The sequence below is a fragment of the Tyto alba genome, unplaced genomic scaffold, assembly GCF_018691265.1.
Source record: "Tyto alba isolate M040663 unplaced genomic scaffold, T.alba_DEE_v4.0 Super-Scaffold_38, whole genome shotgun sequence".
Taxonomy (NCBI): Eukaryota; Metazoa; Chordata; class Aves; order Strigiformes; family Tytonidae; genus Tyto; species Tyto alba.
The window spans coordinates 39,015,611-39,029,429 of NW_024881313.1; the positions used below are offsets into that span (position 1 = coordinate 39,015,611).

General features: G+C 46.3%; 1 protein-coding gene across 1 annotated transcript in view; it reads left to right on the forward strand.

The window, feature by feature from the left end:
* The window catches only part of WNT9A (Wnt family member 9A), a 54,170-nt gene that overhangs the window by 23,671 nt on the left and 16,680 nt on the right, over positions 1-13,819 (forward strand). The window contains exon 2 of the mRNA XM_042802023.1: positions 12,819-13,078. Within this exon, the coding sequence (XP_042657957.1) occupies positions 12,819-13,078 (260 nt within the window). The remainder of the gene's footprint in view (positions 1-12,818; positions 13,079-13,819) is intronic.

Here is a 13,819-nt window from a genome sequence, read left to right on the forward strand (position 1 = left end):
GACCATTATATGGCATATTGAAGGGCCATACTCAATGTTGCACCATGGTAGTTTTATATATCTTCACCTACTGAATAACATTAAGCGAGAGGGCATCACGTAGTATGCACCCCTAGAACTAATAGCTTAACTCCACAGTGGTTTTGGGTAACCAATGATTTAAGGACTGTCCTGCTCTGCTTGTTTTGCTACCTGTTGCTGAGGGGTTTAGAAAATGGGAACTTGCACAAATTGGTGGACAGTGTCTTGAACGATGTTTGCCTGCTGGGATAACTCTAAGCCTGTGGATCCTCTTCCCATGAGACAGTTTTTCCTCGAGATGCTTTCTAGGATGTTTTCTTGCACTTTTTACTTAGAATTGAAACTGCTTCTCTCCCTTTAGATGTCTGCAGGCACTGGGAAAGAGAAGTGTAGGGATTGACATCGGAATAACATCGTGTAGCTGTGCATTTGTTGGAACTTCCTCGTCAAGCATGAGCAGCTTGCAAATCGAATGGCTTCCTTACCTGGTTTGCTACTTCCGAGGTCATATTTTTATAGGCAGTGGTTGTAACTCAAGCTCTGAGCTGCTTCTTGGAATTGAGGTGAAACAGTCCCAGCTTCATGAAGCATGTGTCTTGTGGAGCTGAGGAGCAGTTCTCTGCTAAATGAATATGGCTACAGCTGTGGCATCCCACAATGCTGCATCTTTACGTCCAGTCTTAAAGTGAGGCTTTGTCCCCCCAAACGTAACTCAAAATCTGTCCAGATGCTGTGAAGAACAGCTTTCACATTCAGCGAGGATTGAGCTGGTGAGGTACAGTGTGACATAATATGTCTTTGCCCTCTGTAATCTTTTACCCCTTCCAACACCCAGGCACACAAGGGCCGATTCAATTCTTAATCTTGGTGTAGCAAAACCACCTCGTGGTTTCTGTATTTGCGTTGATCTAAATTGGGATGGCAGGAGTTCTTGAATCCAACAGCTTTAGGCTATTTTGGGTGGTGAAAATCTGCCATTGGCACTATGGAAGGCATTTATAAGTAACAAGCTAATTATGTAAAATACACACTGTCCATTTGTTAAGATCTTCTTAAAGTTTCATAATCTAATCAGAATTTGCTATGTATAACACTTGGCTTGTTGTCCTCCCCCCTGCCTTTTTAATGGAACTTAGGTGGAGGGATCGAAGATCAATACAGGAAGGAAATGCTTTTCTTAATATTGGTTCGTTACGTGTGCCGCTCATGTTTTTTTTTAATAAAATGCATAAAGGCTTTTTCTTTAAATACTGAGCATGAATGCCTTGCTTTGAAGATGGATGATATGCAGTCCTGTCTGCTCAGCATCGCTCATAGAATAAAGCTTTGGCTTTCCCTGGGCTATAGTACTGTGGTTAATATGACTCTTTATTCATACAGGCTCTATATAGTATCATAAAAAAAGATGTATATGTTGAAGTCACCGAGTATTCTGAGAGTATTCACCTGAAGAATTGCCAAAGGTAGGTTTGGCTGAGGTCCTTGATGATATTCTGTAGTCCAGTCACCTCCAAAAGATGAGTGAGGGTCCTGCCAGAAGCACAGGTGTGTTTAAGTTGTCTTGGCTATCAATTTATTCATCACCTGTGATAAGCCACAGTTACAGCATCCACTCCCCTTCCACAGAACTGTGCATGGAGTCAATCCTTTGAGGAGGGGTTGCACCATGCCTATAATGGTGTGTGGGACCTGAGCCTGTCTTGATGGTGGTGAATGGACATCAGGAGATTGATGGGAGATGTTCACAGTGTTTGTTCTTTCCCTCTTGCCCTTGATGGGACAAATTGTGGTGTGGAGGGGCAGTGTTTTGGGGCAACGTTGTTCACTGGATGGGATTGAGGGAAGGACCATGCAATGGAGTAGAGGACAGGAAGGTTTGTGATGTTGGTTGTTTTTGTGGGAACCTGTTCTAAGATACATCACCAAGAATGTAGTTTCCTGCACTGACGGTTTCCCCTTATCTGATGAGTTTGAAACCTTGGCTGGAGCTAGTTTGCTTAGCTGGAGATCTGACCATTGAAGTTTAATTTGAGGCTTGTAAAACCTCAGGACTTGCAAAGCTCCTTCAGAAAGACTTTCATGATGCACCCTTTGTCACGGGATGGTGTTTATGCAAGAGCCTTTGAGTATTTTCCTGTTGAGTTTTGTAAGGAATCAGCCTCTGTGTTCAGAGTTCATTCCCACAGTCTCTGTTAGGGCTCAGAACAAGGATAAACTTCTACCATCCCATCCCCATAATGTCTCTCATGCATCCCACTCTCTCCAGTGCCCAGAAAGTTTGTTTTTTCACCTGTTTAGTTTTTAAACCTGCCATGAGGATAATATGACATTAGAGTGGAAAAGCTATCGCTGCTGTGCAGGGGAGGAATTGCAGAGCTGTAAACTGCTCCCAAAATAGATCAGATGAGGTGTCAAACCGCCCAACCATCTAAATACTCTACGAGTTGACCTCCGTGCGATATATAATAGGGGCTGGGTAAAATGTTTTGAGGGGAGGGGGAGGTGAAAACCCCCTTCTGCCTGAATCTGCATGTTTGTTTCTAGAAGTTGTCATTTGTCCAGAAGTCGATTAGGAGCCAGCCTCTGCTTCCAGCTGGGACCTCCAGGTCCTGAATATAGAAGCTGGGGCTGGGAGAGGAGGAAGAAGCTCATTCTCCAATTGTTTTTTCTGTTCCAGCGAACTCGAGGAGCTCACTGCATTCTCCCTGCTTCCCTCAGCAGCTCAATTTCAACCCCCCAACTTCTGAGATTTGTGTCAGCTGTAGAGTAACTTTTATTTTCTCTTTAGCTGCTGTGCTACTTGAGTGTGTCTGTGTGCAAAGGGATATCTCCAGGCAGCAAGGGAAGCTGCTGCGTTGGCTACAAGGAGTTTCTTCCCTGGCTGCCAATCTTTGTGGTCTGGGCAAGGGCAGCTATATAACTGCAGCATCTGCTGAGAACAGACCGGGCAGTGTTTGGGAAGGACAGCACGAATTTATCCGACAGACGGGAGGGGAAAAGGAACAGACCAGGTCTTGCTGTATGATGCGTGCTGCAGAGCTGCGAAGCCTTTATCTCCCGAATTTTAAACAAAAGGGTTGGCTGGGGTGTTAGGGGGACAAATGGGCAATTCATTACCGAGTCAGATGGGTTCCCTGGCAGGGACGGGTGGGAGAGACTGACACTGACACATGGCTGGCTGCTCTGCCGCTGGAGCCGTGCGAGGCATGCCCACGTCCCGGCACGCCGAGGGCCGCCGTGGGTGGGAGGTTTGCTGGGGACGTGGAAGGATGACTGCTGGGACGGCGGAGGTGGGCTTGCCAAAAGCCAACGCGACAGCTTCTCCGGGGAAAGAACGGGGTGGATTGGATGTACGAATCCGTCGGCCCCGTGTTGTCGCTGCTGGGTCGGTCCTTGCTGTTGGAGAGGGCAGGTGGGTCAAATGCTGTGGCCGAGGCCAGGTCCTGCGTGGCATCGTGCAGGTGCTGAGAACGCAGCTGCCGTACAGGGTCGAACCGAAGGTTTCTTCAGCCAGGCCTGGATATCTGGTGAAGCCAAGGAGAAATGGGACGAGTGATGTGTCTCCTGGCATGTCCTGCCTGCTCCTGGCTGTCAGTGGTTTAGAGGCTTCCGAAGCCAGAGGCTGTGTTCAAACCCTCATGTTTCATCACCCACCTGGGTGAACCTCCCTTTCCTGAATTCGTCTAATCCCTTTTGGAGTCTATTCATAGTTTTGGGCTTCACAACATCCGGTGGCAGTGAACCTTGCAGTTTAATGATGTGCTGTTTGGATAAAAGGCTCTATTCTCAGAGCGTCTAGCATTTATTACTTTTTTTTTTTTTTTTTTTTTCTATTTTACTTTTTCTGCCGTGCCTGGCCTAAGTGAAAAGGTCTGATCCCTGTGTTGCCCTGAGCAAAGTGCTCCCTGTGGAGCCCCCAGCCTTGGGCAGATCTGCAGGGCTTCGTTAGGCTTCACGTCAGAAGCATGAGCTGTAGAGAGCCAGAAGGATGGATTTTTGGGAACTGGAACTGCCCTTGGGAAGGAGTGCCCTTGCCCCATGAGTGATGTTTTCCAATGCTGCCTTTGTAAACCTGCTGGAATAAATCTCAAAGCAGCAGCAGTGCATAAAGCACAACGAACAAACATCTATGGGTTTGTTTTTTTTTTTTGGTCCTCTGCTTAGATTTCAAATGCTAAATATCCTTTCCTATGTGCGACTCTCCCCAGCCAAGGGAAGCTACTGAGAAAGACCATGAACTTGGATTTTCTTCTCTTGGAACAAAAAACCAAAACTATTGCTGCAGGTTTATAGCACAGATGACTTTTCTGGCTTTTAGGAATTCAGGCTTCATGGTAAGAGCAGATGTAACAGTTTGCATATGGCTCAACTCTTTGTTGCAAGAAAATCATGCCATTGAGCACCTGGCCTGTTTCTTTTGGTCTGATGTTTTTAAAATCTGGTATAAATTCTTTTGCTATATTTGTGTGATTCATTACATCTGTGGTCTTCTGGTCCTCAATCCAACCAAAAACTATTCAAAAGCAAGGTGGTGAGAGGGAAGATTATGTGTATTTTCTGTAAGTGTGCTTTAGAAATGCCCCTTGTTTTCTGTGTCATGGAGAGCTGTTAGGCGCAATTCTGGATTAAAATTAACTACTCTAACCCCATGTCAGGGATGGAGCTGAGATGTTTTTTACTACTGCAGGGATTTGAGATCCTGGGATATCAGGATTTTCAGCAGTGTAAAAAAAAAAAAAAAAACAAAAAAACAAAAAACAAACAAACAAAACAAAACAAAACAAAAACACAAAAACAAAAAACCCCCCAACAAACCAAACCAAAAAACCCCTCCACATGCCTCCCCCCCCCAAAAAAAAACCAAACCAAACCAAACAAAAAAAAAAAACAAAAACAAACCACCAAAAAACAAAGCAAACAAACAACACCCCCAAAACCCCAACTCCCCCTACCTTGTGATAATTTTGTTTTTCTGTTGCAAGGATGTATTACTATAGAGCAAAGATATGTTGTGCATGTGTACATCACCCAACAATTCATCCTATCATGGAAAATATTCTGAAAACCTTTCTCTTTCCTCCCTCCACAGCATGTGGGGCTTAATGGGTTAAACCAAACCCTTATTTTCTCCTCTGGGCTTCTTTCTTCATCTTCTTCCATCTCATTGCTCCCCACTTAACTGCTTCTCTGCACCAAAACTTACAGCTACGCGTTACCTACGGTATAGTGGGACTCATGCCAAAAGAAATGATGTTAAGCTAAAAAAAATAAATAAAAATAAGTAGTGGCTGGGATGAGGAGTGTAGTGGTGGTTTGTGGGGAAGGGGTCTGGTGGGGGTCCAGGAGCTGTCCAGCTGGGGAGGGGGTAATTCCTGGCACAGGCTGCCAAGGGCAGAGCTAATGCCTTCTTAAATCAGGAGTGAAAGCCCCTGTTGCTGCCTGGCCCGTGCATTCCACTGGCACCGCGGTTCACCGGCTGGTTTTAAGTTGGGTTGAAAATCCTTTGTAAATCTCACTGATTGCCATTTCATTCTTGAGAGGATGAAGGGGAGAGGAAACAACCTTCCCCTCCTCTTTCCCCCTGCTCCCCACCTCCTTTTTCCACCTCTGCTCACTTATGGGCAAAATGGGTTGTTCCAGTGGAATTAGGTTGCTGGCAGCTCTTGGGGCCAAGCTACCTGGGACCTCCCAGCCAAGGGCAGCTAATAAGTCACTGAGTTGTAAAAACTGAACACCCCCTCCTCAAAAACCCAGCAGTGTTTTTCTAAAGGTGGTTTGGTGCTGGGAACTGTTCAGCACAAGCCACAGGAATTGCAAGGGAGTATTGCAGACGCCTGTAGAGCTGGTCCTGATATTTGCCCTCCTGCCGTATCGTTTTCATGCTGATGAATCTTAATGCTGCACCTCTGAGATATTTGCCTAAAATATAAATGTCCCTTGCTTTGGAGGACTGGAAACTCCCTGAATAAGGTTTGTTGTAAGGAGAGGAGAGAAAGGAGGAGTAGTAGTTGAGTGTTGTGATTCAGGCACACCACCAAGGGCTCAGAGACCCAAGTTTGATTTCTTCCTCTGCTGTGGGGTTTCTCTGTCACTGCTCCTGCCCTCCTCACTGAGAGAAGGGAAGGCAACGCTTCCTTACTTCAGTGGAGTGCAATTAGCTGTAATTCATAACCTAGGCAGGTCTTCTGCCTTGCACGGGTGCGAAATGCTGCCGCAGCTTGAAGTATTTGCTTGTGGTGCTTCTGGTTGCCACAATGCAAAAATAGCTGCTTCTCATGACACCTTGGTCCCATAGGCCCAACGCAGGAATGCACCATACCGAGAACATCTCCAGCCCTCTGCATTGGAACTGAGTCATGTTGTTGCTCATTCACTCAAGTATTTTTCCTTTGGTTGCTAAATTTTGCCCTCATATACTATGTGCCAAACTTTTTTTGGTAATTTGTACAGAAGCTGAGGGCATGCTTTGGCAGGAACCTGTATGGAAGCTTATTTATACACAAACAACCATCCCGTATCTGGGAGACAACCATCCGGGTCTTTCTCCATTCACAGAAAAATTCCTTTTGAATTGATGTGACAACTCATTTATAAGGGTATTGGGGTCCAGCTCTCTTAGTGCAGGATATCTGTCCTGGGGAGGGGGGAGGATTTCGCTTGCTTGGACTGCTGTACTCAGCAGCCCGGGAGAAAGTCCCTTGACTTCTGTGTGAACTTCAGCTAAGGCTAAAACAGGAAACCTGAGCATAAATTATCTCTGTGGTAGCACCTGAGCTTGAAAAGAGCTTAATAACTTGGGATCACATGTGAGCTGGAAGCATTCAGGAGAGCACTGTTGGAAAGGGAAGAGCTGCAGACTTGCAGCAGCAATTTCTTACTTCCAGAAGCAGCTATTAGTTCTCTTTCTTTCACCACCGAAAGTAACTCTTGATAGGACCCTAGCGCCTGGCAGGTATGTGTCTTCAACAGCAAGATGCCATTGTTTATGGAGAATGACATGGGGAGCAAAAAAGAGAGGTGAGCACAAAGCAGAGTTGGTTGGGAATGACCTTGAAGGAAAAGAACTAGCACGTGCAAAAAGGGGCAGTGGTCTGTGAATGATGACAAGGGGAGGAAGCATTGCAAAGTGTCAGGATAGGAGTTTTAACAAATCTGGTTTTGATTTCTAGGTGGAGAATAGGCTGTTCAGCTGTCCTGTAAAGCCCTTGATGGACTACATTTTCTCAGGCTGGGAGAAAGACTTTTCCTCCTGTCACCTTGTTTAACTCCCACAGTGTCACGGTACCATGCCAGAGGAGATTGGGGGAAAAATTACACTGCTGAAGGGTTGCACTAGAAGAAATTAATAACTCTAGCAGAGCATTCTTCATAAAGGGTCTTAACACTTGCTGGGATGTCATGATATTGTGGAAGTGGATAAACTCTTGCTGAGGTTTGGAGAATAACTTGCACTATTTTTTTGTGAGGACTTATGGGCATATGGGATTTTTTTTTTTTTTTTTTTTTTTTTTTCATGTATATACATTAGCTGAAGTAAGAAACCTTTGGCTTTGTAGCTCAGGGAATGGCAGAGAATTTTGAAACTAGCATGTTTGGCTTTGGATTTTGTGGTCTAAGCAAGGCAGCAATAGACATATATGCCTGAATGCTGGGGTGAACAATGTGTCTTGGAGCAAAAATACTTAGTTCTGGCTTTGAGGCATAAAAAGAAAATAGAGAACTAATTTTTTAGTAGCAAAGATTGGGAAGTCTTCTCTTATCCCAAATAATTTTGGAGTCTATCAATGCTTCTGACAGCTCTGGGAAGAGCAGAACTGAGGTTGGTGAGTGCTCTTCAGATATATTGAGTTAGTATGAGCACAGTGGTGGCACTTGTACCTGTGAACACTTAAACCCAAACAACACAGTGCAGAATGAGACAGTTGGTTCTTCAGTGGCCAACTTTTGCTCCAAATATGAAGTCTTCATCACTCACCATGGAATTCAGAGTTTTCTTGGGCTTTTGGCTTCTTATACTTCAAATGGCAATTAGCCTTTGTAGGATAGAAGAACCATGGTAAATCAATTTAGGAAAGATTCTTCACAGTGCAGGAGTGTGGTTGGATAGGGGGGGGCAACTGAAGGTTGTTGGATGCAAAAAATAACAACATAGGCTTGGTGTCCATCGTAACTCAGTCTGACTCCTTGAGTTGTGGGGTCATTGATTTAGGTATTGCCGTGAAGAAGGTTAGTGTTCAAGTTGTCAGCTTTTCAGAAACTTTTTGTAATTATTAAAAGAAAGGCAAGAGAAATGGTGGAAAGTGAAGAAAAAGGGTTGGGAGAGTAGCAATACTGCAAGAAACATGTTCATGCAATAAATGAAAATAGGATCAATTTGGTAGTTGTGCAGATGTACCAAAGATAAATCTCCTGAGAGAGGAGGAAGTGCTGGGTTAGGAATGCAATATTTCATCAGGCCTGTCATTCCAGGTGGGTACAGCAGAGACATTTCCTTGCAGGAAAGCAGCTCACCTTGGCTTGTGTCTCTGGCGGCACTTGCAAAGGAAACTCTTGAGCATGTCAAAAATAAGAGTGCACTCACAGGTCTATGCAGCCACCTTCTGTCTCATCCCCCTCAAATTCTCATTAGGAAAATTCCCAGTTAAACCCAGGGACACTGAAAGAGTGAGCTGATGAGGAAATAAAAGATCTTGACTTCTGAGATGAGCTGAAAGCAGGACTCATCTTGACTTGCCTCTATGGAAGGGCAGTAATTCCATGGTGTGACAGACAAAACGTGGCTATGCAGCCATCGGTGTGAGTTGTGTGGAGGCAGGGGCTGTGTTTGGTATCTCTCCCAAGCCTGGGTGATTGGAGTCTGAACTCCAGGAAAACAAAGCAAATAGCAATGTTTGACATGAACTTCACAACCAAGGCAGCCGAATGCCACTAATAAAGTATGTGTAAACCGAATATGTCTTGCTATTTGCATCTGGAGATAATAAACCTTCTGGTTTTCTGGCTTCAAACTAGTGACAGACTGAACTGGAGGGAGGATACGGCAAATGATCTTGCAAAGGTTCCTCTCAGCGAGGTGGGGATGGCACTGAGGAGCCTGGTCCTTCCTGAGGCCTGGACGGTACAAGTGTGCCACTCAGAATTCAGGCAAGGTGCATGGAAGATTAGGTCAAAGTCTGAAGCAGAAACAGCCTCTTGACTTTGTAGATTCGTATTGCTCTGATAGAGGCCAGAGTTAATTTCCAGAGAGTTAAAGCTTCCTGGGTGGTGTGCAGTGAGGTTTTTTGGTCTCTCTCCAGGCTCCTAATGGACAAACACACCTTCATCTCATGCTCAGCCCCCTCAATCCAAAATAATACAATTGGACAGGGTGCTGGCTGGCAGTTTAATCATAACAGTTGTGGATTGGATGTGTATAAAATAAAAAACACCCCCCCTTCTTCCCAAAAAATTTCCTTAGAAGGAACAGCTCAGTCTTTGTGAGGAGCTGAGAAAGCATCCGACTCTGACACCGTTGCCTTACGGGACCTCACTCAGCCTAGGTTGCATAAAAGAGCTTTATAGGATTATAAAGGTTCCATGCAGCGGCAGCTCCAAGGCAGCATTTCAGGTGGGGGCACCGGCTCTCCTTGGCTCTGCCTGTGCTTGTTTATTATTGATGCCACGCTCTGAGAAATGCCACCTCACCCCCCTTCCCGGGGCTGCTGGAACGTGTGTGCAGACCTGAGGCTGCTTCATCGGTCCCCCCTCTGCTGAAACGGGCACTCATCCAGCTCTGGGGGAGGAGGGAAAACGTATGTGTGCGTGCCCATGTGCTGCTTTTGCCCATGGAGGTCTTTACCTGGAAGAGCTTCATTGCTTGTTGGCTAGGAAAAGCTCCTTTTCCCTGAATTTACTTCTCGTCTTGTCCTGGAGATGCTTTCCTCTGATTCAGACCAGTCAGTGAAATTAGTTCGAGCAGCAAGGCAGACAGTGACGGACGGGTCTCTGTTCAGCATCTGTGTTGCATGGCTCGTTTTTCACCAGTTTGGACTTTCACGTCCCCTTTTCTCTAATGGGTGAGGGCAGAGATGGGTCAGGAAACAGAAGGTGGGAAGATGTGTTATTCTGACTTCTCTGTAGGACATCGTGTTGGTGTCTTGTCTTCGGGAGGTTTTCTCAGGAAGGGGTGAAGCAGGTGTCTGCGTGCTGGCCCAGATTTATCAGACCACTGTGGCCATTATCCACGTGTCCCTGATATCAGAGCTGGTGAACTCCTACCTAAGCCTTTTGCACAGAGCAATCAATATGGACGTTGATGACAATTAGTCCATTTAATGCTTCAGTTCTCTATTTCCCAGGACTTTCTATCCACTAGTTCTAAGTGGCTGCTGAAGACCTGTCCTCTGGTACTCTGCAGCACCACGAATCCTATTTTCTACCTTCTCCCTATCCCTGGCTCTTTATTTTGTTTTTTATTTAGGTGACTTTTATGGGAGACACCTGCAATTGGGCTGTGCTAGCAGCAAGTTTTGCAAGGCTGATCTGTGGGAAACCACACTTTGAAATACCTCAAAGCTAAGCACCTAAAGGGGGAGGGTGGGGTTCAAAATCACCAATTGGTCTGCAGAAATCTCCAGGTAGGATCAATTCCTGTATCCCTCCTCACTGTGATAGCCATCTGCTACACAATACTTGGAGCTTTTGTTTTCCAGAACATTTAGCTGAACAGTACCTGCTCAGTTGGAGAGGTAAATTGGGGAGGGGGAGCTGTAGAAAATGCTTTTATGCCTCCCTCTCTCTTCTTTGCCAGCTGCGGATATCTCTTGCACCAACTGTGAAAGCTTGCAGGAATGAACCTTCAGAGCAGAAGTAATGATGAAGGCCAGGAATGAATGTCCTGGAGGTTTTGTTTCAGGTATTTACTGCTGTGAAGCTCAGAGCAAAGCCACCTTTTTCATGAGCAAACCTGCTCAGAGCTTCAGTTAACAAGGCACCGAGGCTGGGTGATGTCCTGTCTCCTTGGGAAGCAGTTGAGACCAAGTCCACACTCTGTCCCAGTGGAGGCAGAGCCAAAACTTAAGGGTTAACATTTGTCAGTGCTTCAGATGCAGCTTGTTGTTTGGCTTTTTGGATGTTTTTATCAAATTTGGGGAGCAGAATTTTGGAGAAAAAACCCCTATTATTGTGGAAACTTACACTGGGTTACATTAGTTTTCCATGTTTCCCACAAATCACTCTGACTCTTCATGTTTACCACTGCTGTTTTTTTCCTGGAAATCCTAACACTTCTGACTGAAACTTGAAGGAGAGCATTTCCCCGCGCATCTCTTTGTTCTCCTAAAAATCCAAATTGAGCCTTTTTTTTTTTTTTTTTTTCCTCTTTCTTTTAGACTTCTGATGTTAAATCACCTCATCAAATTATCAGTTAGTGATTGAACCTGTACTGGATGTTGCTGGTTGTGGCTCAGGTCAGGATTTTGTGGCAATTGCGCAAGGAGGTTTGGGAGTTAAAGTATCCTAGCTGCTCGCCCTTGGGGACTGTGCTCCTGGCAGGTTGCATCCCACTGATTAGAGAAATACTCATCAAAAAAAAAAGGAACAAAACAAAACAAAAAAATCACTGCTCCTGCAAGACAGATGGGGTTTTAAAGGGTTTTCAGGATTCATCTGCATTCAGTGAAGGGGGATGAGTGTGTGCTCCCCTCCTGCCCATCACCCCGTTTCCCCCGCTGGTCCTGCAGCAATGGAGATGTCTGAGCCTGCGACCCATCCTCGCCTGTGCAGGACTGCAATTTTCCAGCACGTTTTCAATTCTAGCTTTAGGCAATTCTTCCTTTTTGGCTGGGGAAACGTGCCTTCCAGGTCCTTCGAAACCCTGCATAGTGATTCCCATTGACTGCGTGGACTGGCACCTAGCCGAAAAAGGGCAGAGCCAGGAGAGTGGGGTGCGGGCAGCCTGGCCAACAAACCGCTCATGAGCCCAGCAGATGTTTCTGCAGCCTCTCTGCTCCCTGGGGCTGATGCCAGCCTGGTCCTTTTCCAGCAGCTTGTCACTTGACACCGGGAACAGTACGCTGGCTTCTTTTGTTGCACATTGTACGAGTCAAGGACCTTGTGCTTGGAGAAGGCAGGGGAGGGGAGAAGGCGACGGGACACAAATGTCTTCAGGTCAATTTTTAGGTTTTGAGCTTGTTCTGCCTTGTAAAAGCTTTTGGCAGTATCGCCTGGAAAGTGTATCCTGCTCTCCAGCCTCAGGCTGTGGCTCGCTAGGTTTTATGTCAGGATCTCTTCTGCGGAGGGCAGGGTGGCTGTACGTGCTTTCTCACTTTCGTCCCTTGGGGTCTGGTGGGACAATCATCCTCTATCCCTTCCCAAGCCAGTTCTGGCTCTGCTCGATGTCCTAAAATGATTTTTTTTTTTTTTTTTGTTGTTGTTTATGTACACGAGAGCGACTGTAGTGCTTTTGTATTTTTGCTGGTTTCCAAAGGTCATGCGGTTGGGTACCTTCAAGATTTCTTTCCTGTTTCAGTTTTCAGCACAGTCCTGTGGTGCAGATTGCCAAGGTCTTATGTCCAAACAAGCTCTGTGAGAGTTGGTAGAGAACATAAATCCAGGTATTTCTTCTTGCCCTTCTCTTGCTCCCACCTTGCACACGCACTGCAGAGAGCCTCGCTGTAAAACCACTCACCTTGCCCAGACATCAGCAAGCCCCCATGGGTGCTCAGCCAGGGAGGGACCTGATCCCACCGTGGCCCCCATTTCTACTAAGGGCTGTATTTCTCTCTTCTCACCGCTGTGCCCCCTCTGTTCCTCTGCAGGCTGACGGGGAACGAACCCCTGACCATCCTCCCTCTGACCTCAGAAATGGAGGAAGCTGCCATCAAAGCCCACTACAAAGTCTGTGACCGCCTGAAGCTGGAGAAGAAGCAGCGCAGGATGTGCCGGCGGGATCCCGGCGTGGCCGAGACCCTGATGGAGGCCATCAGCATGAGCGCGCTGGAGTGTCAGTACCAGTTTCGCTTCGAGCGCTGGAACTGCACCCTCGAGGGTCGCTACCGGGCCAGCTTGCTAAAGAGAGGTGAGTGGGGTGGGGGTCTTGGCACCCCCCTGCACCCATCTGCTTCCCTGGCCTTTTGCAGAGCGGTCATCCTGGTGCATCCTTTGCCAGCGGTGAGTTACCACCCCCTCCTCCGAAGTCCAAAAAGAGCTTGTGGAAGGTAAACACCCAACCAGGCTCAGCTCATCCGTGAAAGTGCGCAGGAGGCAAAGGAAGGTGCTACGTGGTGGTAATTTTATGTACTTGTACTAGTGAAGCAAACCCTGTCTGCTTCCCGTTGCTGGCCATGGCTTGTCTCTTTGGAGGCTGGAGATGTTCGTTCATGTGTCTGCAGCCACTGGCCATGGTTGCTCCTCACATCTGCTGGAAGTTGAACTGTTGCTAGAGGGAAAGGTGTCGAAGTTCCCAAAACTGTCCCCCTTTTTTTTTTTTTTTTCCCAATTTTTTTTTTTTTTTCCTATTTATTATGTCAGCCTTTCAGGAAAGAAGTTGATAAAATGCCTTTTTAAGGGAAATAAGGCAAAATGGGCTGTTCTGTGCTGTCCTGCCGGGGGGGCAAAGGGGACTCATATCATAGTGCAGAGCAAAACACGCAAATGTTTGTGTCCTTTAACTGCTCTACCCAGGGAAAAGCTCTTTGGATGTGAGTGGTAGGTAATTCCTACACCCCTTCCCATCAGCTCAGGTAGAGAAAACCAGAAGATGAGAGAGAATATTGGAAGAGCAAATGGTAGTTTTGTCTCATTCCTTTTGTGCTACCTC